General features: G+C 44.4%; 2 protein-coding genes across 4 annotated transcripts in view; both read right to left on the bottom strand.

The window, feature by feature from the left end:
• The window catches only part of Bcl2l11 (BCL2 like 11), a 39,647-nt gene extending 39,138 nt beyond the window's left edge, over nucleotides 1-509 (bottom strand). The window contains exon 1 of the mRNA XM_013112274.3: nucleotides 444-509. Coding sequence (XP_012967728.2) covers nucleotides 444-500 — 57 coding nt within the window. The 5' untranslated portion in view covers nucleotides 501-509. The remainder of the gene's footprint in view (nucleotides 1-443) is intronic.
• A 300-nt stretch (nucleotides 510-809) lies between these two features.
• Acoxl (acyl-CoA oxidase like) overlaps nucleotides 810-26,181 on the bottom strand; it is a 317,884-nt gene continuing 292,512 nt past the window's right edge. For 2 of the 3 annotated variants that reach the window (XM_040746264.1, XM_040746263.1), the window contains exons 19-20: nucleotides 2,871-3,020; nucleotides 810-2,556 (exon numbers count right to left, since the gene is read on the bottom strand). In XM_040746264.1, coding sequence (XP_040602198.1) covers nucleotides 2,320-2,556; nucleotides 2,871-3,020 — 387 coding nt within the window. In that variant the 3' untranslated portion in view covers nucleotides 810-2,319. Of the gene's footprint in view, nucleotides 2,557-2,870; nucleotides 3,021-23,670; nucleotides 24,013-26,181 lie in introns of those variants that run through there. The other variant, XM_040746265.1, reaches the window with a different exon arrangement.

The raw sequence follows: 26,181 nt of genomic DNA, 5'->3' as shown, positions 1-26,181 counted from the left end.
CCCCCCCACGGCCCCCCGGCCGGTGGCGCGTGCAGGCTGCGACAGGTACTGGCGAGGGTAGCCCTGCAGCTTCCCTGCAGCGCGCGCGCGCGCCGCCCACCCCAACCTGTTTACCCTAGTGACTTGGCCTGCGGGCAGCTGCATGCAAGCCCATCCTCCAACCCCCTCGAATGTACCCGCCCCTCCCTGCCCCTCCCTGTCCGCCGGTAGCGGCCACCTCGCAGAGCGGAACTTAGGGGGCGCTCAGGGCACACTGCTCTGTGTCCAGCCTGACCGCGGGCACCAGGGGGAAGTCTCAGGAGGAGGCTCTGCGCCCCTGCTTTGCAGAGCTTCTCAGCCCCAAACCATGGGGACTGAGTTAGTGCAAAGATGGGCACTGGCCTTTGACTGTCCTCTCCAAGAAATCATGGCCTCCGGGGAACCCAGTTCAGTAAGATGCTCACCCCTCCTCCGCTGTGCCTCATGCGGGACTCTTCAACACAGCTGCCTTCTGTCGCCATCTAGGCTCTCCCTGATCGTGGTTGTGTGTGTGTGTGTGTGTGTGTGTGTGTGTGCGTGCGTGCGTGCGTGCGTGCGTGTGTGTGTGTGTGTGTGTGTGTGTGTGTGTGATGTTATTTTCCCCAGTGCCCGGTTACTTAAGAGGCAGAGCTGGTGGGAAAGACAGTTGAGGAAAGGGCGAGGGGAAATCCTAGGTCTACAGCGCAGCTTCGGGTCGCAGTGAGCGTGAATGACAAGCAAATAAAATAGGGAATGAGAAAGTAACTACAAAAGAATAATTACAAGGAAAGACGGTTGTGCCACGCGTTGTGTTGGGAGTTCGAAATTTATTGGGCTCACAGAGTACCGCTAGGAACTATCAGTCGGCTGAAGCTGGCGACAGCAGAACAGCAGAGTTCAGGTCGCGCTGGCAGACAAGTGGGGGGGGTCGAAAACTCCCTTTCACCCTCCTGAAGGGTTCCTGTCCCCAGTGGAAGTCTCGAAGTCAATGGTGCCACACACCCCATCCCATCCCCTTCTCTCTCTCACTCTCTCGCCACAGCAACCGGGAGAAGTCGGTCTGGAAATAGAGCTCGGCATCCTACGTGTGAAGATTGAGGAAACTCGATTTAAGAGCCACCCAGCCCGCATCCAGGCTGGCAGAGAGAAGGAAGTGACCTTTTCATGAACAAGTGACAAGACCTATCTCCCCAGCGTCGGACCATCTTGGTCATGTCGGTGTTTATAAGCGGTTCTAACCTCAACGTGACACAGCACAACCTTAGGTTAAAGTCTTGATTCTCAAGCAACTCTGAGGGAGATCAAAGAAGCTACTGGTTCCCAGGGAAGCGGGGGTGGGGGGTGGGGGGGAGGGGGTGCCTCGCGGCAAAGCCCTCTCTCCTGTGGGCCAAGGGTGTTAGCTACAAGAGCGCAGGGCATTGGCGTGGTTGCAGCCAAGCTAGCAGCAAATCCCGGTCTATCCCGGACACCGCTGCGAGCTAGTGCTGTGCCTTGGACACTCCGCATCCCAAAAATGCAACCGGGTATGCCGCTGCTCCGAGAGCCTCTAGTAATAACAGTCTGCCGGCTCCGCACTCTCTGTCGGGAGACAGGCACCTCAGAACCGAGCTAGAAAGAACCACACAAAGAAAAAAAAAAAGTCTCATCGCCCGTTTCTTTGAAGGAGGAGGCTGCCCCGGAGTTTTCCGATTTTGCAACTTTGAGCGTGCTAGAAGAAAACATACTGGCACTGGGGAAAGCAACGGGCTTGGTTATGTGCTCTCATTTAGGACTTAATTAGGAAGTCGGCCTGGAAGTGGAGGCTTTTGCATCACCAGCGAACTTAGGGAGCTTTCACCAAGTGTCTCATGACAGGTGGCCGCGGGCCCTTGGGCAGCGTCAGGAGAACTCCTGGGATCAGATTTGACAGCAGAGAAGAGCAACTTGGGAAGGGCCAGGGAGTCGCCCGTGGCTTCCCGTTGCTGGCAACCGGATGTGGAGAGAGGGAAGCGAGATAATGGCTCTTTTTGAGAATGAAACCGGGCAACCCCAAAGTCAGGACATAAATGAGAAATTCATTTCCTCCTGTGTAATCTCTCCAATTTCCAAAACCAGTTTATTGCAGCTCTTCCCCAGGCCCGCCTCCCCTACCCCTCCAAGCCGCCAGAGTACTTTTCTATCGCTTAATTCACTGAACTTTGCATCTAAGCTTCTCTAAAGGGCGGATTAAAGTTTAGCGCGGTGAACCGCTTGTAGCGTGTCGTCCTGCAGTCCGGAGATCGCCTACCTGGTAGGACCAGCTAGACTCCAGGGTCACGCTCCCCTTTCTCGCTGGCATGTTTCCTAGCAGAGCTGGAGCAAGTCTGATTCACTAATCATCCCTTGCTGAACTTTTGCCCGCGCTTGGAGTGGGTGGAGCTTTTCTCCACCCCTTTTGCCTGAGGGTGTTTGATTTTTATGTTTTGATTTTTTTTTCACCCAGCACCCGAGTTTTTCGAAGTCACTGGGAATCTGAGTCACCGATGACAGCGGAGATCTTTGGTGGCACCGGGCTCCAGCTGGTCTGGGGATCCAGTGCCCCTGTTCGGAGAGGTCAAGACAAGGGGGCCAAGAGAGGTTACCAGATCAGGATAAATTGCAGTACTCCCCAGCCTTGCACCTAGTCTCCTTCTCCCCGACAACCTGTCCTGAGCCTTGCCAGCCTTAGCCAGACCTCCTCCTCTGTGTGACCAAAACCCCCAAGGGTGGCAGCCCTGCACCTGCCACTTAGGCCTCTGCTCCAGCTCTGGGAGCTATTTGAAGAGAACTAGGTGTCAAACTGCGGACCAGCCACTACATTTCTCGCTACGACTGGCTCACAGCTTGGATGGCCGGGAGCGTGCCCCTTCCCGCACCAGCGTTGGCGTAGGCGCCGGGTAGAAGGCCCAGGCAGCCCTGGAGCTGAGGACTCCAGCGATTGGTGCATGGAGGTTGGTGTGTGGAATGTTGAAGGCAGAGATCACCTTCAGGGCGTCATCCTTCAACGACTCGCTCAAATCCAGCAACTGCAAAACACGACACAAAGGGACAGGTCGGATGTGGGCGCGTTCACGGAGGACTTTCCATCCGCCCCCAATCACACAGAAGGGCAGAAATCCCCCCACAACACAGGAAATTATTGTTTCTAAACAACCTGTGTCTTCTTTAAAATTTCTAACTATTTGACCTCCCAGGTCCGGCCGAAATCTAGGTTTTTCCGCTAAGGGTTAAAGGTAAGGGTTCTTTCCCAAGATTATCGGAACTAGAATTAAGGCTGCCTCCTCTCCGCTCACGTTCACTTTTCTTCTTCCCGCCCTTCTCCACCTCTGGAGTGCCACCCTCTGGCGCACAGAGGCAACTGACAAGAAGAGCCTCTGTCTGAAAAGATGAGCAGGAGAAAAGACCAGCCCCCACCTCGCCAGAAGGGTGCCAACAGAGCCTGAAAGGCAGCAAGAAATGGTCCCTGAGACTTGAGTGGACCAGAAAGCAAGGCTAAGTGCTGATCACTTTCCGCGATCTCCAACTATGCAAAATGGACCAGCAGTCGTTCGCACTCTGCTAGCTAGTGCAGGTACATCCGGATAGACTTCCCAGAAGGGAGGGGATGTGGCCGGCCAGGGTTTTGGAGAAGTTGCACTGGCTGGCTGTGTTTCTATTTCATTTTCCATGATTTAAATGCCAGCACACACACACCCAAGGCAGCCAAAATAAAGGATTATTTTTCTAGATCTGAACAAGGGCAGAGGCCTGTTTTTCTTTTCCCAAAGCAGCTACATACCGTAACTCCCGACTTTTTTTCAAGTCTTCATAAAGCTAGCTTACATTTCTTTTACTGACTAAATCACAACAACCTCCGGGGCTTCATGGTTTATTTTTATGGTTTTAAAAACCACTTTTATGGGCCCCACCTTTGTCCTTGTGTGCTGCCCATATTTTAAGAGTGTTCTTTCCCTGCAGCAGCCCTCCCCCCAAAGAAAACATTTCAGGTGTCAGAAACTGTAGTGGCTCCCCAGATGATGAACCTGTCTTTTGGGAGAGAAACCCAAATAAAAGAGAGAAAGGGGGAAAAAGGAGAGAGGGCAATTCAAGGTTTTCTTCCTTAAAAACGTACATATTGCACCAGTGATTTCTAGTCTAAAGCTTTGTTCTTCACACACCAACCATGGTTAGGAACCATCAAATAAGTACTGAAAAGACTTTGATCACATTTGCAAGATGCGACAAGACAGACCGTAACTGACTGAGATCTCCAAGTCTGTAATTAATACTCTTGACAAATCCCCAGCTAATCTGTCAACTCTTGGTGTCTTTAACCACACATTTTAAAATCATGAGATGATATACATGGCCCCTGAACTTGCCACATGTAGTCATGAAATTATTCAAGATAATGTTCCCTTTGGGTTTCATTAAGGCAGCTAGGTCATGATTACCAATGGGGAAAACTTGCTTTGAAAGAAGGCTTATGAGAAAACACTATGGGGTTGGTTTGTCTAATGCTATATATATATATATATATATATATATATATATATATATATATGTCAAAGGTAGAAATTACAGAAAGTGATTTCTATTTTCTATAAGGAAGAGGAGGAAGGAGGAGGAAAAGAAGAAGAAAAAGGGGAAGAAGAAAAGTATTTCTATACTCTAATTCTGTAGGAATGACCCAACCCCTGACACTGGAAAGGTACACTGGACTGCCTAGGAACACCAAACATTGACTGGAAGGATGGGGAAGGGTGTCTGTCATCCACCCCACTTCCATCCAGCTTTGCCTATTATTAAGATAAGCATTACAATCCTTTCACTTCCAATATTTGAATTGTAGTCCTGTCCTGTGTTGGGCACCATAATGGACTTGAAAAGCTTACATGCACACTGCACACTGAAGACAGTCATAACCTCTTACATCAGGAAGCTATTGCAAAGTTTCAGAGGCTTCAAAAATGAAACCTGAATAGTAACTGGAGATATGGCTCAGTGGTTAAGCACACTTGCTACTCTTGCATAGGGCCTGGGATCAGTTCCCAGCACACATATGGTGACTGACAGCTATCTGTAACTTCCAATTCCAGAGGATCCAGTGCTCTCTTTTGGCTTCCCTGGGCTCCAAGGACACATGTGGTGCATGTAAGCAAACATTCATACACATAAAATAAAAGTAGACTGTAAAATAAAATAAAAACACAATCAATCCCCTTAATACAAAAAAGAAGTACTTGAGTAGAGCCTGGAGAGATGACCCAGGGGTTACAAGCCCTTTATGCTCATTCAGAGGACTGTAGCCAGACTTTCTTTGGACTGCCAGCTCCCAAATAATGACACAGAGACTTCTTGTTAATTATTGAAGCTTGGCTTAGCTTAGGCTTATTCCAAGATAGCTCTTATAACTTAAATTAATCTGTTTACATTAATCTATATTCTGCCATATCGCTCATAACCTCTTCTCCATACTTTTTGTTCAACTTCCTCATGTCTCACTGGTGAATTTCCCATGTCTCAGATTCCTCCCAGAGTTCCTATTTCTCTCTGGAAGTCCCTTTTATCCCCTCCTGCCTAGCTACTGATCATTCAGCTCTTTATTAAGGTGACTTTCATACAGTGTAATCAACTATCCCAGAGACAGAGAACCCAGGTTTGGTTCCCAGCACCCAGGGAACCAAACCTAGGTTATATTACTATGTAACCTAGGGGAAGGAATTCCTGTCTTCTTTGGCTCCCTATACCCACCTGCTTGTGATAGTTTCTTCTTCTCCCCTGTTTGATTCTCCCAGCACTGCCGTGTCCATTAGGATAGGATACCTAACACCAGCAATCTCTGAACTTCCCACACTCTGAGCTCTCTTACTCCCTCTCAGCAAGGCCCTGACAACATAGGAATTTTCAGGGTGTTGCACCCCATCACTGTTTGCACTCTGTGCATAAAGCTTCTCTGCTTCTATGTGTCTTGCCTCTGTTTCCAGCTCCAGGTGCTTTTGGGGATACCCAAGTTGAAATGTGTGGAGAGATGAATAGCTAATCAGTGCTTGGACACGTCCATGAATTTGAGAGGACATATGGCTCACTTAGCCAGTAGAACTTGGAAAAAGACAGTTCCACCACCTAGGCCTTAAAGAGGCTTTGCAGTCCTGCTCTTGTTTTCCTGTGACCCTGATACCACTAGCTGTCTAGTATCATCTGCTGGGGCGTGGAACCCTAACACAGAAGGACAAAGGAGCCTGGAAGAAGAGCCAGCATTCACCGCTGATGCTGCTAAAAGGCCACCTGCCCCTCCAGCACTGTTGTACCCTCTGACTGTAACCCAGGAATGATCACATTTAAGACTGCCAAGGCCACAGCCTCACAGAACTGGAATTAATCACTATTGATGGCTAATGTCCAGAAATGCAAAGCACATAACTTGCTATATCAGTTATACCCCATTTTCAAAAAGAACCAGTTGGAGTTGACTTCCATCATCTAAAGGACTATTTGGTACTGAATAATAGCTTGTTCATTATTTTCATCCAACTTGATTTTTGATGAACCTGGCTATTGGGAGAGAAACCCCAAAAAGAAGAGGAATTGGGGCTGCGGATGGTTCAGCAGTTAAGAGTGCTTCCTGCTCTTGCAGAGGATCTGAGTTCAGTTCTCAGCACCCATGTATGGTTTTAAGTGCCTGTAACTTGAATTTCATAGGATCCATGTGTATGTTTACACACAGAGACATACATACATATACATAAAATAAAATGAATCTTTTTTAAAGAGCAAGAGTATCCTCAAGAGTGGAGAGATGACTCAGTAGTTACAAATGAGGACACACACATATACTATTAACAAGAGATACCACACAAACTGCTACAGTAAGTGTCTGCCATGCCAGAATTGCTGGTGGAGGTTAGAATTCCCAGGGATTGCTGGCCAGAGAGTCTGGCACACTCAGTGAGCCCCAAGTTTGCTAAGAAATCCTGTCTCAAAAAAAAGATAAGGAGAAGGAGATCAACTGAGGAAGACACTAGATGTGGACTTCGGTTATCACATACACACACATATGTACGTGTACACCCATGCACACACACATGTACATGTAGACCCATGCACACACACATGTACATGTAGACCCATGCACACACACATGTACATGTAGACCCATGCACACACACATATGTACATATAGACCCATGCACACACACACACATGTACATGTAGACTCATGCACACAAACAAGCACACACACAAAGGAACATGAATCTTCAAATAATTGAGAGAAATATTGTTTTATCTAAAGATGTGATGGGGATAAAATTCAAGCTGCTGGTGAAATGATGTTTCTGTATTATGTTTTGTTTTTGAGACAGGGTCTTACTGCGTAGCTCTGGCTGGCCTGGAACTTGCTATGTAGACCAGGCTATCCTCAAACTCACAGACGTCTACCTGACTCTGCCTCTCAGTTGCTGGGACTAAAGTTGTGTGCCCCCCTTGTCCAGCTTCTGTATAATTTACGGCTGTCACTCAATATCTTTGCTCCTGTGGTGACCTGTAACTGCTATTTTCACTGAACACCCAGACCCAGAGGCTTTGCTCTGGCTTATTCCCCACCTATTTATCCCTTCTAAGATTTTTACCTTGGTTAACTTTGATTGTTAACTTGATTGAATTAATAAACATCTAGAACATTCATGAGACATTCATGTGTATGTGCATGTATGTGTGTGAGGAAAGATGGGGGGGGGGTGGCAAGTTCTGATGGCTTTTGAGGAGAGGATTGCCCTGAGCCAGGAGAGCTACTTTGCATGCAGGCTGAACCACCCCACAGGCTGGGGCAGGGGCTGGCCTGAATAAAAATGGGAGAAAGGAGAAAGCCAGCTGGGCGCCAGGACCCCCATCCACTAAGATATGAGCAAACTCCTGCTGCCATGCTGTCCCTACCATGATGGACTGTATCCATAAGATGTAAGCCTACGTAAATCCTTCCTCCTTTGAATTGCCTCCTGTCGAGTATTCCTTCACAGAAATGAGGGAAGTAATTCAAGCTGCTTAGCCTTTAGTCTCATGGTGGAGCTGGAGAGTAAGTCCTTCCACAGATAACACGCCACCTTAGCCACCCATCTTGCTGGTAGCCAACACAAAGGCCAACATGCCCAAAAAGCTCACACAAAACATACCCTTTCACCTGACTCTGAGATTCTCCCGTCTACCCACCCATGTGGCTCTTCTCCTGTCTCTACTGACCACAGGTCCATTGCTAATGGAAGGATCCAGCTTTAGCTTGCTCGAACACCCCACCCCCACCCCACCCCACCCCACCCCTGTTTCAAGAGCACATGCTATCTCATGGCATCCTCTGTAGTGAATCCAGTAGAACAAAACAGAATCCCAGCAGTACACTCTCTACATCCATTTAAATTCTAATGGACAGCGTTTTGCATACTGAGAAAAGTTAAGTTTTTAAAAAATTTTATTATATTTTATTATTTTAATTTTAAATAGCTTGTTTCACATGTCAATCCCAGTTTCCTCTCCCTCCCCTCCTCCCACATCCCCCCACTACTCCCCCCTAGCCTCCCACCCTATCACCACTTCCATGCACATAGGGGTATCTAGAGTCTGTCATTTCACTCAGGGCAGGGTCCAGGCATTTCCCTAAGAGTCCAGGCTGAGAGAGCATCCCTCTTTGTGTTATGGACACATGAAGTCTGTTTGTATGCCAGGGATAAACACTGATCCACTGCCCAGGGCCCCATAGGTTGCCCAGGCCTCCTCACTGACTCTCACATTCAGGGGTTCTGGATCAGTTCCATGCTGGCCTCCCAGCTGTCGGTCTGGGGTCCAAGAGCTCTCCCCTGTTCAGATCAGCTGTCTCTGATGGTTTTGCCAGCCCATTCTTTGCCAATTTGCTCATCGCTCCTCTGTCACTGGGTTCCTTGGGTTCAGTTCAGTGTTTAACTGTGGGTGTTTGCTTCTGCTTCCATCAGTCACTGGATGAAGGCTCCAGGATGGTTATAGACATCAAGTTCATTATCAGGAATGGGCATTCGAGGTGGTCTCTCCACTATTGCTTAGCTTGCCAATTGGTGTCATCCCTTTAGATCACTAGAGGTCTCACTGGTGCCAGATCTGTTTTCTAACCTATGATTCCCTCTTTCCCCTATTCTACCCCCCACTCAACCTTCCTGTTCCCCCATGACCTACTCTCTCTTCCTCTTCTCCCCCTCTCTTCTTCCCAGCTCCCACTCCCTCCCACCCCTCGCCGTGTTCCCAATCTGTTCAGAAGATCTTGCCTTATTCCTCTTCTCTGGGGTACCATGCATATCTCTCTTAGGTTCTTCCCTATTTCCCAGACTCTCTGTCAGTGGAGACAAGTTACATTTTTGAAGGAGCTGCCTTCCAACCCGACAGCAGCAACAACACTTCACTCAAGTTAAGTAGAGAGTGTGAGGACAGACTGACAGACCTTCAAAATGTTCTTCCTAATACAATGTTTTTCAACTGAGTAACACAACATTCAACTATTTACTAAGAATTCCTAGAAATGCCCACTTCAGTGAAAGAGCGGGCTTTGAACTTCAACATTGCCATTTTAAACAAGGCTCATTTCTTATCACTAAGAAGTGTCATATGACTCTTGCATGGACTGAACACAAAAAGTACCATTGCTACTGGGCTGCGGAGATGGTTCAATGGTTACAGTGCTTGCTGACCAAGCCCAAGGACTGGGGTTCGGATCCTCAAGGTCCACGTGAATGGCTGTTGGTCATGGAGTATCATCTGTAATTTCAGCCTCAGAAGGCAGAAACGGGATCTTCAGAGTAAGCTAGACAGCAGGACTAGCCATAGCAATGAACTCTGGGTTTCATTGAGAGACCTGGCCTCAATGAATAAGGTGGAAAAGGATCAATTAAGGATGACTTTGGTATCAACCTCGGGTCTCCACATGCATGCACATACACATGAAGGCGCACACATGTGTCCATTAAAAACAGGCATATACACATACATGCCACATAAACATGAATGAGCACACATGTGCCCATATACATGTAAAAACAGGCATATATACATGTATGTCACATACACAAGAACAAGCACACTTGCCCATGCACATGTAAAAACAAGCATATATACATACATGCCACAGACACATGAAGATGGAAAAGTGATGATGATGATGATGATGATGATGATGATTTGTGACCAGCAGGCTTGAACCCAGGATCTCATGTATGCCAAGCAAGCATTCCACCCCTGAACATGCCCAGCCCTTCTGTGATTATTATCACAGATTCTCTAGTTAGCAATAAATACGACTTTTTAAATATTGCCTGGCATTTTCTTTACTGAGAATGCTTAATCACCACTACCTAAAACAAGAGTGCTGACACAGAGGCATCGACTTTAACCACTTAATAAAAGTGTCTGACATTGATTCAAACTGCTGCTGATTCATACGAGGACAAGTTTCTAAAGAAGTGCACATCGCTTTCTCTTCAGAATACAGGAAACCATATGAAAGTATTGGCAATGGAATTAAAGTAACCACAGGGCTGCGCTTGGTAGCATTTTTAACAGACAAAGGCATTTACACAAAACGAGAAAGAATATTCAATTAGGTGGTTATCATAGAGCTGCAGTATTAGTTTCACACGTTTTAATACCAAAGAATATGGTATTTTAATCAACTGATGGTTTAGCCTGATAAGTACATAACCAAAAGGGAGTGATTTTCAGTCGCAAAAATTTCTTCAAGGCCAGAAGCCTCACAAACCACCAGAACTAAATATATCCATCTGTTAAGTGTCCCCAGGGAGTTTCTGAGGCTAGGATACCTTCTTGCAGATACCAAAATCTATGGGTGCTTAAGTCTGTCAGCTAGAATGCAGTAGTATCCCTGTGCCTTACGTCCTTACCAGTCTAATGTTCAGCACTAGAAACCTGCTGGAGCAGTTTCTGCTACTGTGGTTCAGGCTTCCCAAGTCTAGCTATTTTAGCTCACACTGTAGAATCTCTCCTGCCTGGTAAGCCCATACTGCCACCTGTCTGCATTCTAGAACCCCATGTTTGAAGCATCTAGGGCCTCTGGTTTATCCCCAAAGATCTCATTTTTCTATGAGGTTACTTCCAAGTCCTTCCTTACCTGTAGTGCTGCTCCAGTGTGTGGCTTTACTTTGTCCAGATTCTGCAGCGTCTTCACATGGGGGCAAAGTTCTCTCAACTTCCTTCACATCCTAACTAGAATCAGAAGTCCCTGCAAGCTGCTATTAAAATCATTTGTGTCCATGAAGCTACAACGTTCAGGACACATACCTTCTTGATAATAATGATAGATGCACACTCCACAGGTGAGTACTTAGAGGGGCTATAAGTAAGATGTGGACTTATTATATTTGGTGTACAAGCAAATATAAAAGAATAATTGTGTATACACTACATCTAAAACATGTAATTGGAATATGCACAATTAAAATATAGCATTTAATAGCTTTGAGAACACACAAATTAAGGCTAAATGTAATGAAGTATGTTCAAGAATTCTATTACTAATTTAAGAAGATCTGCCAGAGACAAATGACTAAACAGAGTGGCACACCATGTCCACAGATTGTTAGACTATCAGTTCTTTCCAAACTGGGATTAGAGTCAATGTAAACACAAGCAGGAAATGTGATGGGAATTCTAAAATGTATAGAGAAATTAAAAAAAAACCACAGGCTAGCCAAAACAATTTTGAAAAGGAATACAATATATAGGATATTTATATTATTCAACTAATATAAGATTGATTATAACAATCAAGACAAAATTAGTAAAAAATAATAGAAAAATTGATGACTAGAGTAGAATATGAAGCTCACCAAACAACCCCATAATTATATGTTTAATTGACTCTCCCCAGAGAAGACAAATAGAAAAGGAAGGTTTATTAGCACGTAGTGATTTTCTACTTGGATAACTATGAAAATTAATCTACCTCTACATCATCCTATACTCACAAATTCACTTGAGATTGGAAGTAGATACCATTGTAAACGGAAACATTTAGTTTCTAGGAAATGGAGGTGGATGTCCTTACAGCCTTCAGTTAGGCAAAATGTTTTCAGAAAAGGCACAAGGGCACTAGTAAGAAATCAAAAACTGACAATTTATATTCTGCCAAACCCAAAGCCTGATGCCTATCAAAAGATACCGTTGAGAAAGTGATTAAACCACGGGATGGGAAAATTAAAAGGTTTTGTGTTTACGGTGTTTAACAAATTCCTACCACACAACATTATGTAGTTTTTAAGAGGGCAGAGGACAGATTCAGACACACACACAAATATTGACACATAAGTGACCACTGAGCATTTGAAAGGATGTTCAACACCATCAGACATCTGAGAAATGAGTATCAACACAGTAAGGGAACACACCCATTTGTAAGCAGGTCTGGTGATACCTGGGACAATGAGACTTGCATACTCTGGGCGTATTCAAGCCTGAGGTCAGTAGGAGGTGAAGGCCAGTTGCTGGAGGCCAGGACACAGCAGAGTCCTAAGTGCAAAGAGCCATGGGGAGGGAGAAGAGGCAAGGAGAGGCCTGAAGTTCACATAAGGAAACACTACCCAGGGAATAATAAAGGAATGGACTGACCAGTCTCGGACACACACCGAGCGGGAGTGGGCCTGTGGACCTGATTCTTATGAAACACTGCAGCAGGTGAACTGAGTCGCAGAGACATAGTGGGAACTGCAGGCAATAGGACAGGCAGGGATGGAGACGTGGCTCCCAGAGACTTCTCTGGCAGTGGATGCTTTCTCCAATGTGATTAAAGTCTGTGTTATGCAGTTTGCCTTCTTCCAAAACTCACCAAAGCATACCAAAATTTACACATGTAGGTGTATACAAAATAAACCCCATTTTTAAATTTTAGTTTCTAACTAAAATTTTAAGTTAAAAGAAAAAGAAAGACAAAAGCAATTTTAGGGGAAGCAGCATGTGACTGCAAACTTTAGTTTTTGTAAAAGGTAACAAAAATAGCATCTACTATCACTATATAAATGGCACATTTTAATACCTAGAAAGTAGGAAGACCACAGTAATACTTTTTACGTGCAGCATGCATGCATGCGCGTGTGTGTGTGTGTGTGTGCATTGTAGCATGCCTTATCATGCATGTGGAGGTCAGAGAATAACTTTGGTAGTTTGGTAATGCATTTTCTTCCATCGTGTGGACCTCCAAGGAACTGAACTCAGGTCATCATGCAATGCATTTTGCTTTCTTCATTTTACCATAACAGAGAAATCTCCCTTGCTTGGAAGTTGGCCTGTGTGGTTCTCAGGTCAGCTATGACTGGATGGTATCCTCTAGATTAGATGAAGGGCTAAGGTCACAAGGTGATCGAGTGTAGCATGAGACCAAGAGACCAGAAATGGCTCAGTTAAAATGGGACTCCCAGAGTCAACTGACCCTAGGGCCTGCGGAATGAAGCAAGTTCTCCAGAAAGTACTCTGACTGCACCACAGCTGTGGCTCAGTGGTGCTGTGCCCCTCTAGCATGCCCGAGGTTCAAGCCCAGCACACATGCGCAAAACTCATCCTACCTGATCCTACTTTTCTTTTGCTCATAAATTATCACTAATGATCATTCTGAGGAGACAGATCCCCTACTCCACCCTTAAGCACAATGGACTCTCTAGATATAATAGTAAAACAAGCCCAAGAGAAGAACCAGATCATCTAGGGACTGTGGGCTCCTGAGTGGCAGTGGTAATTCCCTCAGTTTTCTTTCTGACTCACACATCCACATCGTAGCTGAAGAAGCTAGAGATACCAACAGATGTTGGCAAATATCCCAACAAAAGCCTTGTCTCTAGTCAAAGGATCAAGAAAGGGCAGCCACACTACACAGAGTTTTGCCATAGGAGTGTTCTAGCTCATCCAAACCACACAGAGAAGGCTGCGCCCACCCACACTGCTAACAGTTCAATAGGCCACATGGATAGTCTTCTATCCCAACAGTTGTAGTGAGAGCCTCACGGGGAGCTAAGCCTTCCACCTCCCGGCAGTGGGATGGCCCTTTCCTCTCCACATAGGGTGCTGTCAGAGAGGCCCTGGTAAGGCTTAGAGCTTAGCATTAACATGGAGGTGAAAAGGCCAGGTGGTCAAAGTGATCAGGCATTCCTGTCCCCCCTACCAGGGAGGAATCAGTGAGGCCTAGTTGAACACCCCCACACCTGCTGGAAATAATAAAAGGGTGTCACCCCTTATAGTTGTTTAAGGTTCCTTTCTGTTGCTGTGATTAAACACTCTGATGAAAGCAACCAAGGGTAGGAATGGGTTTATTTAGATTTCACTTCCAGGTCATGGTTCTTTATTGAGGGACGTTAGGGCAGGAATGTAAGGTGGAGCTTGAAGAAGAAACTGGAGGGACACTGCTGCTTGTTGGCTCACTAGCTCACTGCTGCTCTGCCGGCTTTCCTACATGATCCAGGGAATGGTGCCATCCACAGTGGGATGGGCCCTCCCGCATCAGTTAGCAGGACAACTCCCCCCATGCCAACCTGATCTGGGGTATCCCTCCATTGACACCACCTTCTCAGGTGACTCTAAACCAGCATTGCTCAACATGTAGGGGTCAAAAGACCCTTCCACAGGGGTCACATGTCAGATATCCTGCATATCAGATATTTGCATCATGATTCATAACAGTAGCAAAATCACAGTTATAAAGTAGGAACAAAATAATTTTATTGTTGGGTGTCACGCCACAACATGAGGAACTGTATTAAAGGGTCACTGCTCTAGACCATGCTGAATTGACAGTCAAAAGATAACTAGAACATTTCTGAGCAGAGATCAAAAGAGATGAAGGAGGTCACTTCATACTCACCACAGTAGAAATCAACCAAGATGAAGTCTCAATTCTGAACATCTATGCTCCAAATACAAAGCCATCCATGTTCATAAAAGAAACATCACTAAAACTCAAAGCACATATAAAACCTCACACACTTGTAGTGGGAGACTTCAACACCCTACTCTCACCACTAGACAGGACCACAAGACAGAAACTTAACAGGATACAAAGGACCTAATAGATATTATGTCCCAATTGGGTTTAACAGACATCTATAGAACACGCCATCCAAACACAAAAGAATATACCTTCTTCTCAGCTCCACACGGAACCTTCTCAAAAATCGACCACATGCTTGGCAACACAGCAAACCTCAACAGGTACAAAAAATTTGGAATAACTCTGTGTATCTTATCAGACCATCATGCCTTAAAGTTAGAATTCAACAACAACACAAACCGCAGAAACCCTGCAAACTCATGGAAATTGAATAATACACTATTGCATCACTCCTGGGTCAAAGAAGAAATGAAAGAAGAAATTAAAGACTTCCTAGAATTCAATGAGAATGAAGACACAACATACCCAAACTTATGGGACACTTTGAAAGCAGTGCTAAGAGGAAAGTTCATAGCACTAAGTGCCCACATGAAGAAACTGGAAATAGTTATACTAGAGAATTAACAGCACAGCTGAAAGTTCTAGAACCAAAGGAAGCAAACTCACCCCAGAGGAGTAGACACCAAGAAATAATTAAATTGAGGGCTGAAATCAATAAAGTAGAAACTAGGAAAATGATACAAAGAATCAATGTAACAAAGAGTTGGTTCTTCGAGAAAATCAACAAGATAGACAAACCTTTATCCAAACTTACCAAAAGGCAGAGTATAAACATGTAAATTAATAAAATCAGAAATGAAAAGGGAGACATAACAATGGACACTGAGGAATTCCAGAGAATCATCAGGTCATATTTTGAAAAGCTGTACTCCACAAAATTTGAAAATTTAAAGGAAATGGACAATTTTCTGGATAAATATCACTTACCAAAATTAAATCAAGAACAGATAAGCAATTTAAATAGTCCTATAACACCTAAGGAAATAGAAACAGTCATCAAAAGTCTCCCAACCAAAAAAAGCCCAGGGACAGATGGCTTCAGTGCAAATTTTACCAGAAATTTAAAGAACAGGTTATACCAATTCTTCTCAAACTATTCCATGCAATAGAAGCAGAAGGGTCTTTGCCAAACTCTTTTTATGAGGCTTCAATAACATTGATACCCAAGCCACACAAAGACACAACTAAGAAAGAGAACTTCAGATCAATATCCCTCATAAACATTTATGCAAAAATACTCAATAAAAAAATGGCAAATTGGATCCAAGAACACATCAGAAACCTCATCCAATATGATCAAGTAGGCTTCATTCCAGGGATGCAGGGAAGGTTCAACATAGGAAAATCCATCAATGTGATCCACCATATAAACAAATTCAGAAACAAAAATCACATGATCATCTCACTAGATGCTGAAAAAGCCTTTGATAAAATCCAACACCCCTTCATGATAAAGGTCTTGGAGAGATCCGGGATAACAGGTACATACCTAAACATCATAAAATCTATACACAGCAAACCAACAGCCAATATCAAACTGAATGGAGAGAAACTCAAAGCAATTCCTCTAAGATCAGAAACAAGGCAAGGCTTTTCCCTCTCCCCATATCTCTTAAATATTGTACTGGAGTTCTAGCTAGAGCAATAAGACAACAAACGGAGATCAAGGGAATACAAATTGGAAAAGAAGAGGTAAAACTTGCGCTATTTGCAGATGATATGATGGTTTATATAAGTGACCCAAAAAACTCTACCAGGGAACTCTTGCATCTGATAAACACCTTCAGCAATGTGTCAGGATACAAGATCAACTCAAGAAAATCAGTAGCCCTACTATATACAGATGATAAAAGGGCTGAGAAAGAAATCAGAGAAACATCACCCTTTACATTTGCCACAATAACATAAAGCACCTTGGGGGTAACGCTAATCAAACAAGTGAAAGATCTGTATTGCAAGAATTTTGAGTCTTTAAAGAAAGAAATTAAAGAAGACCCCAGGAAATGGACAGATCTCCCATGCTCTTGGATAGGTAGGATCAATGTAGTAAAAATGGCAATCCTGCCAAGAGCAATCTACAGACTTAATGCAATCCCCATCAAAATCCCAGCACAATTCTTCACAGACCTTGAAAGAACAATTCTCAACTTTATATGGAAAAACAAAAAACCCAAGACAACATGCTCAACAAAGCAATGTTTGGAGGCATCACCATCCCTGACTTTAAGCTCTATTATAGAGCTATAGTCCTGAAAACAGCTTGGTATTGGCACAAAAATAGACAGGTAGACCAATGGAATCGAACTGAAAACCCTGAGATTAATTCATAAACCTATGAACAGCTGATTTTCTTTCTTTTTTTGAACAGCTGATTTTCAACAAAGAAGCTAAAATTATACAATGGAAAAAAGATAGTATCTTCAACAAATGGTGCTGGCATAACTGGATATTGGCATGTAGAAGACTGCAGATAGATCCATGTCTATTGCCATGCACAAAACTTAAGTCTAAATGAATCAAAGACCTCAACATAAATCCAGCCACACTGAACCTGTTAGAACAGAAAGTGGGAGGTACCCTTGAACGAATTGGTACAGGAGACCGCTTCCTGAACATAACACCAGTAGCACAAATACTGAGATCAACAATTAATAAATGGGACCTCCTGAAACTGAGAAGCTTCTGTAAGGCAAAGGACACAGTCAACAAGACAAAAAGGCAGTCTGCAGATTGGGAAAAGATATTCACTAACCCCACATCTGACAGAGGGCTGATCTCCAAAATTTACAAAGAACTTCAGAAGCAAGTCCCTAAAACACCAAAAGATCCAATTAACAAGTGGGGGACTGAAATAAATAGAGAATTCTCAATTGAGGAGTAAAAAATGGCTGAGAGACACTTGAGAAAGTGCTCAATATCATTAGCCATTAGGGAAATGCAAATCAAAACAACTCTGAGATATCATCGTACTCCTGTCAGAATGGCAAAAATCAAAAACACCAAAGACAGTTTGTGCTGGAGAGAATGTGGAGAAAGGAGAACACTCCTCCACTGCTGGTGGGTGTGCTAACTCATACACCCATTTTGGAAATCAGTATGGAGATTCCTCAGGAAAATGGGTCTGAGTCTACCACAAGACCCAGCAATTCCACTCTTAGGCATATACCCAAAAGATGCCCATTCACACAACAAGGATGTCTGTTCCGGTATGTTCATAGCAGCATTATATGTAATAGCTAGATCCTGGAAGCAACCTAGATGTCCCTCAACTGAAGAGTGGATAGATAAAATGTGGTACATTTACACAATGGAGTACTACTCAGTGGAGAAAAACAATGGAATCCTGAAATTTGCAGGCAAATGGATGACACTAGAGGAAACCATCCTGAATGAGGTAACCCAGACACAAACAGACAAACATGGTATGTATTCACTCATATATGGATTTTAGATATGGATCAAGGGAGTGTCAGCCTACAATCCCAGTGCCAGTGAGTCTGGGAAACAGGGAGGTTCCCAAGAGAGATGCATGATACCCCAGAGAAGTGGAATGAGGCAAGATCTCCTGAGCAGATTGGGAACATCTGGGGAGGGGAGAGGGAACCAAGAAAAAGAGAGGGGAAAAGAGGAGGGGAGAAGAAGGCATGGGGGAGCAGGAAGGTTCAGTCGAGGTAAGAATAGAGGAGAGCAGGATGAGAGACACCATAATAGATCAAGTCATCATAGGCTTGAGGAGAGAGCTGACACTAATGGGATCTCCAGAGATCTACAAGGATAACACCAACCGGCAAACTAAACAATAGTGTAGAGACTACACTAATAGCCTCTCCTTGATGATAGGGTTGATGACTACGCTATATGCCATCCTAGAACCTTCATCCAGGGAGCAGAGACAGATACCCACAGCTAAACACTGAACTGAACTCCTGGAACCTAGTGACAGAGATGGAGGAGTGATGAGCAAAGGGCTCAAGACCATGATGATGAAACCCACAAAGACAGCTGACCAGATAAGGGGGAGCTCTTGAATCCCAGACTGATGGCTGAGAGGCCAACAGGGCACTGATCCAGACTCAGAAATCACTGGGGCCTTGGGTAGTAGATCAGGGTTTACCATGGTTTATGAATGAGCTTTGGGAGTCCATTCCAAATAGAAGGATGCTCTCTCAGCCTGGACACATGGGGAAGGGCCTAGGTCCTGCCCTGCATGAAATGACAGACTTTGGAGATCCCCCCAAGGAGGGGAATGATGTGGGGATTGGGTTGGGGGCTGGAGGGCTGGTGGAGAGACTATGGAGGAGGGGTGGGAGAGGGAGCTGGGACTGACATGTGAAACATTCACGTTTCTAATTTAAATAAAAATATATATTGGGAAAAACTAAAGACAGTTCATGTATCGTTCAGTGAGTGACTGGTTATTCAAACTGACATATAGCTATAGTGAGAAACACTACTCAGTAATTGTAAAACGGGCTCTTGATATATGAGACAGTCTTAATGTGTCTCCAGAAAATAATGAAGAAGGAGAGAGCTGATTCTAAAGTGTGTGTTATGTGAGCCAGCACTAAAATGGTTATTATGAAATGAAGAACAGATTGGTGCATGTGACCCGGGACTAGAGACAGAGAGAGATAAAGGAAAAGAGTATGACCATAAAAGAGTCACAAGAGGGATTCCTATGGCAATGGAAGCACACTGCATCCTTTCTGTGTCAAGGCAACTGTATCCAAACCCTGCATGAGATGTTCTAAAGCTTGGCAAGGTATTACCAAAAAGGGAAACTAGGCAAAGAATTGTGAAACTGCTACGTATTACTCTTAACAGCTACACATGAACTTGCCATTCTCCCCAAAGAAAACATTTAATTAAGAAAGAAAACCAAAGAAATCACAGAATAAATTTCAAGTTAGATTCTAACAAGAGAATTTTGTATATAACCCAGAAGCCGCCTCCTCTGATGTTTAATGCTTTTTAGTTGGCATACAATATGTACAATGAAATCTAAACTCAGCAGCTTGCTAAATTATCCCAGAATGAACACACTTAGCTATCACACAGGTTAAGAAATAGAACATCTGCCTCCCCAAAAGACTTTCAAAAAGTTTCCTGTGCTCATACCTGACATTTTCGATTACATTTGCTCAGCGGCAACCCATTAGCTTAACAGAGTGGGTGCCCATGGCTATGGTGTGAGCCTATGTCTGCGATGAGAAACTAGCTGTCTGGGATAGGAGGATGCAAGAGCCTCAGTTTCCCACAGCTGTACTGGCTCCCGCAGGTCAATCCTGTCCCCTTTCTGTCACCCCTACATGCCAGCCTTGCCTGGTTGCTAAGCCCCCCGAATTTTGAGTCTCCCAGGGAAGTGAAAACGCCAAGCTCTACACAGTGATGCTTCTTCTCTATGATGAAAGAGCAGGTGGGAGCAGGGGAAGGCAGAGGGGCGGGGGCACTGGAGTTGGCTCAGTGGTTAAGAGCATTTACTGTTTTTGCAGAGGACCTGGGTTCAGTTCCCAGCATCCACATCTGGAAGCTAACAGCTGACCATAACTCCACTTCTGGGGGATCCATCACCCTCTACTGGCTTCCTTAGGTATCACATGAACATAGCACACAAAACACCTGCAAGCATACTCACATACCTGCACTTAAGAATAAATGAATAAGTCTTAAAAATAATAAAGGAAGGGAACAAGTGACTTACCTTCAGAAAATGAAAAGCAACAACAAGCAGATTTGCTTTTATAAGTGTGTCAACGTACATCAAAATAGATACACTTATTTGTTTCTGTTTCAAGTGAAACCCATTACATTTTACAGGAAGCATGATAAAAATCATTGTCCATAGCTGTGACTGGGGTCTGGTTGGATTCATCTCCTGAAAGGTCTTTTTGGCATAACACAGTCACTCTTAGGTACAAATTTCAACCATCAGAAATTTGTGAATCCTGGATTGAGGGGGTGAACCCTGATGGATAAGAGTGGCTCAGGGTGATGCCTCTGACAGAACCCAGAGGCTGGAGATCTGCAAAACAACTTGCTTCAGCTGCAGTTACAACACTCTGCTCTTGGAAGGAAATAGAATGATCCTGGTTCATTTCCCAGATACAGAAAGCTCTAACTGTGGGCATCATGTCTGGTCAGGTGGCTGCCAGGTGATATCAGGACTGAGGGTTGGGTATGACTTCACAACCTCCTGTTACTGGTTAAATCAAAGAAACCAAACCACACTCTTATTTTCTTAACCTCAGCTGAGTAACTCCATTTATCAGTTCAAGCTTGTGTTTTGTGCCACTGAGGTGCACGCAGGGGTCAGGAGGGGAAGAGAGGAGGAGAGATCCCCTGACCTTAGCAGTGATCTGCAGCACTAATAGTCTTTCCATCTCTGTTTCAAGCTTTGGCCCTAGGAAAAGATGGTTGGCTAGGGGAGATGCTCCAGTTGTTCCTGCTGTCCCCTAGAGGGGCATCAGTAGTCCTAAAGGAACGTCAGAGGGTTCAGCCCCATTCTGGTTATCCTTTCAATTCCAACTGGAGTGCAAGCCTTTCTAGTTACACATCCAGTGAGGTCACTCCAAAGCAATGCCATCCCAGCATCACTCCCCAGTCCTTGACCTTGGCCCTAGGCAGGCCCTGCATCTCCTTTCCCTAGCAGACAAATAGTCTCACTACCTTTCCCCTTTGATGGGGATGTCACAGCAGTGTTTCTGCATGTCAGCACTTTGCAGCAGCCACATCAGATGACTTTAAACTGGGGGAAGCAGGAATCTTTCCACATACTTCTTTTTTGTGTTTTGTTTTTGTTTTTTTACAAGACAGGGTTTCTCTGTATTGTTTTGGAGGCTGTCAGTCCAGCCCGGCCTCGAACTCACAGAGATCTGCCTGCCTCTGCCTCCCGAGTGCTGGGATTAAAGGCGTGTGCCACCAACGCCCGGCCCCGCATACTTCTTACAAAGAAAAAGAGAGTTGTGGGCAGCATCCCGGGTTTTATGGCCAAGGAGCCCTGCTTCAGTTTCCCACTCCTGTGGGTATTCGCAACATCCACTGCTCAAAACCTCAGCTCATGCTGCATTGGCTCTTCCCATCTGAACATCTGCTGAGCTGCCTTCATCCAGGTGATTTGAGCAAAGGGAAACAGATGTTCTTCAGAAAGAACATCCCACGGAGCATGGAGGTATCTACAGTGAGGGAAGGCTCCATGTGCCCTTTCTGAGCTTTGTGACTGAGTGTGGGGCATGCATTCTCCTGGAGGCTGAGATTGAGGAGAAGAGCTCCTATTCCCAACACCAACTCTTCCTCTAATTCTTTTCTAAGTTTTTTTCCCCAAACCTTTTAGCCACTGGACAGTACTTGCATTTATAGTCTATGCTTAGTTAAAAATAAATGAGTATTTGCATGAATAAATATACCATATATAAAGAAATTAAAACAATATAAAGTACAAATGCAACAATGAACATTACCCGTCTCCTGGATTCAAACAGCAGCCAGGGATCTCTGCTTTAGGGACATGGGGTTGGCCACACTAGTTCACATACTTACTCCAAGTCAGATCTAAGAATAAAGCCCTGTGCCAATGGCCTGGGAACTAATGGAAGGGCCCATCAATCATCAGCCTTGAACGCATTTCCTCTCAGCAGATCAACTTTTTGATTGACTAAACTGAAACTGAAACTCTAGCCTAGGGGTCATTCCAGGAGGAGCAGCCTCAGCCAAGGGCCCGATCACACACCATCAGCAGACTCCCACAGCTGGGAAATGACTCAGCCAGTCCCCACCATGTAAAGACAGGGACCTGAGTTTGGATCACGTGTACAAACCTGGGCATGGTGGCACTTGATACCTATGGCTGTAGTGCTATAGGAGAGACAGAGGTTAGTGGAAACCATGGAGCTTGATGGACAGCCAGTCTTGCTGGTCAGAGAAATGAGAGACCCTGTCACAAAATATAGGATGGGGAGCAATTGAGAAAGAGAGTTGATGGCACTGGCCTCCACAAGAATGAATCATCCCTTCCTGCAGGGCAGACTGAGGCTGCCGGGTCTGCTCTGCTTCCTCTTGCTAGTGAAGCAAAGCAAGACCTGGGCTCTGCTGGACACATCTGTGTGTGCATTGATCAAAACAGCCTAAGAGTCATGGAGAAAGACTCAGGTGTGAGCTCCAGCAGAGACATGTCCAAACTCAGAACAATGTTTGGGCGAAGTAGTGCAATGTGCTTGAAGGTAGGGGTAGGAGTATCAAAACTTCTTGGACGTAGTCCTGGCTGGGATTTCTTTTCTCATTTCATGAATGAGTTTTTGGTGTTTGACCACTGTGACTCTCATGGGTGATTTCCCTCTGAGAGGTAGAGGTTTAATCCTCCTCTCACTGGGTCTGGGTTTCCCAAGCCTCCCTGCATGCCTGGCAAATCCTCGATACTCATTGATATATATATTTAGAGTTCAGCAGGAAACAGAACGGATGTGGGACACTGCTCTTGTACACTGTAAATATTTGCCACTCAGGTTGGTTCAATAAAATGCTGATTGGCCAGTAGCCAGGCAGGAAGTATAGGTGGGGCTACCAGACTAGGAGAATTCTGGGAAGAGGGAAAGCAGAGACACAGTCACCAGCCAGACACAGAGGTAGCAGGAATGCCTTACTGAGAAAAGGTACCAAGCCATCTTTAAGTTGTAAGAGTTTGTTAGTAATAAGCCTGAGCTATTGACCAAATCATTTATAATTAATATAAGCCTCTGTGTGTTTATTTGGAAATGAATGGCTGTGGGACCAGGCAGGACAGAAACTTCTGTCTACATATCTCCACCACACTGGAAGAGGGTCCACTTTTGACCAGCAGCCCACAGCTAGGCTGTGGTTCTCTCAACACACACCAACAGGAAAGCTCCATTGGGCATTGATGTTGCAGTGTGATCTGACCATATAGTCTTTGTACTTGGTTCTTCTCTGTATGTCCTTGAGGGAGGATAACAGTTGCAGAGCTGGTAGAACTGACAGAGCAGGGTGCCCAGGTCAGAGAGCAAAATGACACCTTTCCATTCACTTCTTGTCTGCTTCAACGGGTGCCGTGAACCAGGGCTAAACTAGAAAAATGCACATGTATTCAAATTTGCTGATTTCAGAAGCTGAAACCAGAATTTTATGTTTTTAATCAATGAAGTTTGGGGTTGTAAATATGGTTCAGTGTATGTGTAGCAAGCACTTTACCTACACAAACCCTAAGTACTTATGTGCTTGCATGTGGAGGCCAGCATCATCGATTCTCTTTCTCAATTGCTCCCCACCCTACATTTTGAGACAGGGTCTCTCAGTTCTCTGACCATCAAGACTGGCTGTCCATCATGCTCCAGGGTTTCCACTTATCTCTATCCCTCCTCTAGCACCACAGCCATAGTTATCTAGTACTATGGCTTTTAAATGTGATCTGAACTTAGGTCCCTGTCCTTACATGGAGGGTACTGACTGAAACATTTCCCTAGGCCTGTGTGCTGAGCTAGAGTCTTGGATGGTTTTCTTAACTTCTCTGTTACTTACTTTTTCTCATTTGTTAAATGGGGATTATATCAGTGCTACATACCTTGAAGATCTTTGTGAAAATGAACAAAATTTTCTTTTAGTACAAACATGTACATTTCTAGTAATCAGTAGACCATAACTGCATTGTAGCTCCTGGTGTTCTGGGAGGCTGTAGCATCTGGATAGAATCTAAGCTTATTGTGCTGTCTTGCTGCTGTCTTGGTAAACTTTGTAATTTGGGATGCTTTTTATATTTCTTGAAAAGTGCCAAAGATATCCAGAGAGTTCTCTTATACCTTTTACATAGTTCACCTTATGCTCGTGTCTTACATAGCTCTAGTTCATTGTAAAAACTTAAAAGCAGTATTTGAGCATGGCTATTAATTAAACTACAGCAGTCACTCAATGTCAGCATTTCTTCTACTGAAGTCCTTTTCTGCTCCCACATGGTCTTATTGGTCTCTTAAAGGGTTTCTGTCTTTCCCGGTCTTTGATCCACTCCCTATTTCAGGGCACATTGGTCACTTTGTGTAGACCACCTTTCATTTTGGTTTTGCCTGCTGTTTGTTTTCTCACTATTAGAGTTATGGGGGGTTTCAGGGAAGAAGGAAGTGTTTTCTTAGCATATGGTATCAGAGGCACATGCTATGAACACATTCTGCTATTGGTGAGAGCAGCATTACTCACTGTAAAATCTGCCAGGTTTATCTTCTGCATGCTGCTTTAAAAAAGATTTACTTTTAATGTTGTGTATGTGAGTGTGTCTGTGTGTGAGTATTTGTCTCGAGAGTCATGTCTTAAGAGGCCATAAGAGGGTGTCAGATTCCTCTAGAACTGGATCATATGCCTTTGTGAGCATCCTCGCATAGCTACATGTTCTTTATGAGTGAGACATCTCTCCAGCCCCAATCATTTTGACTATTTTTGTCCTAACCCTAGAATTAGCCATTTCCCAAGATTTCTTGCTCCTTTTATCAACAAGTGGTTAGGAACCAAGCATGGACTTGAGGCATGTTTGCTGGGGCTTGCTGGCACCATTTTCCAGCAAGCATACTAATAAAGGCTGGGAGTTCGGATGGTACAGGTTTCTCTGACTTTGGGCTGGGACTTTTTCACTCTGAGCCCTGGTTTCCTCATCACTGAGGAACCATTCACAGGGCTGTAGGATTGTGAGGAATGAAACAGGCTAGTTGCTCCAATGTTCAACTTTTCTGTTGAATATTATCAAAATATTTGGGAAAATTATGGGAAACATCTTCAAAGCATCAATGATTTGATGAAACAATAAAGGCAATTTTAATAAAAAGGGAATCTGGAGAAATAAAAAAGAAATCGCATTTTCTCTGAAGTCATATATCATTTCCAGTGGATCTTAACTGTCATTTTTGACAGTAGGACAGTGACTGAGGAGGGGGCAGGAGGTAAAAAACAATCAACAGTGCACAACAGAAGATAACTAGACACATCTAACACAGCAGGAAAAGGAAATAAAAGCTTAAGTACTAAAGAACTTGACATTTTTAGCTAAAGGCTATAAAGTAGCAGTATTTTTTTAATTTATGGAGAAATAAAGAGCAATGTTAAATATATTTGAGGAGTAGAGACTAAAATGCGCTAGAGGTAACATGACAAAGAAAGAGGCACCTATTCAGATAAAAATTCCTGCATTCGATGTCAACAAGTTCATGGACAGCAAGTCTGTCCCTGTCACTTAATAAAATCATAAGAGACTATGA

Source organism: Mesocricetus auratus, unplaced genomic scaffold (assembly GCF_017639785.1).
Source record: "Mesocricetus auratus isolate SY011 unplaced genomic scaffold, BCM_Maur_2.0 Super-Scaffold_100004, whole genome shotgun sequence".
Classification (NCBI taxonomy): domain Eukaryota; kingdom Metazoa; phylum Chordata; class Mammalia; order Rodentia; family Cricetidae; genus Mesocricetus; species Mesocricetus auratus.
This window is presented reverse-complemented; position numbering and strand designations above follow the sequence as displayed.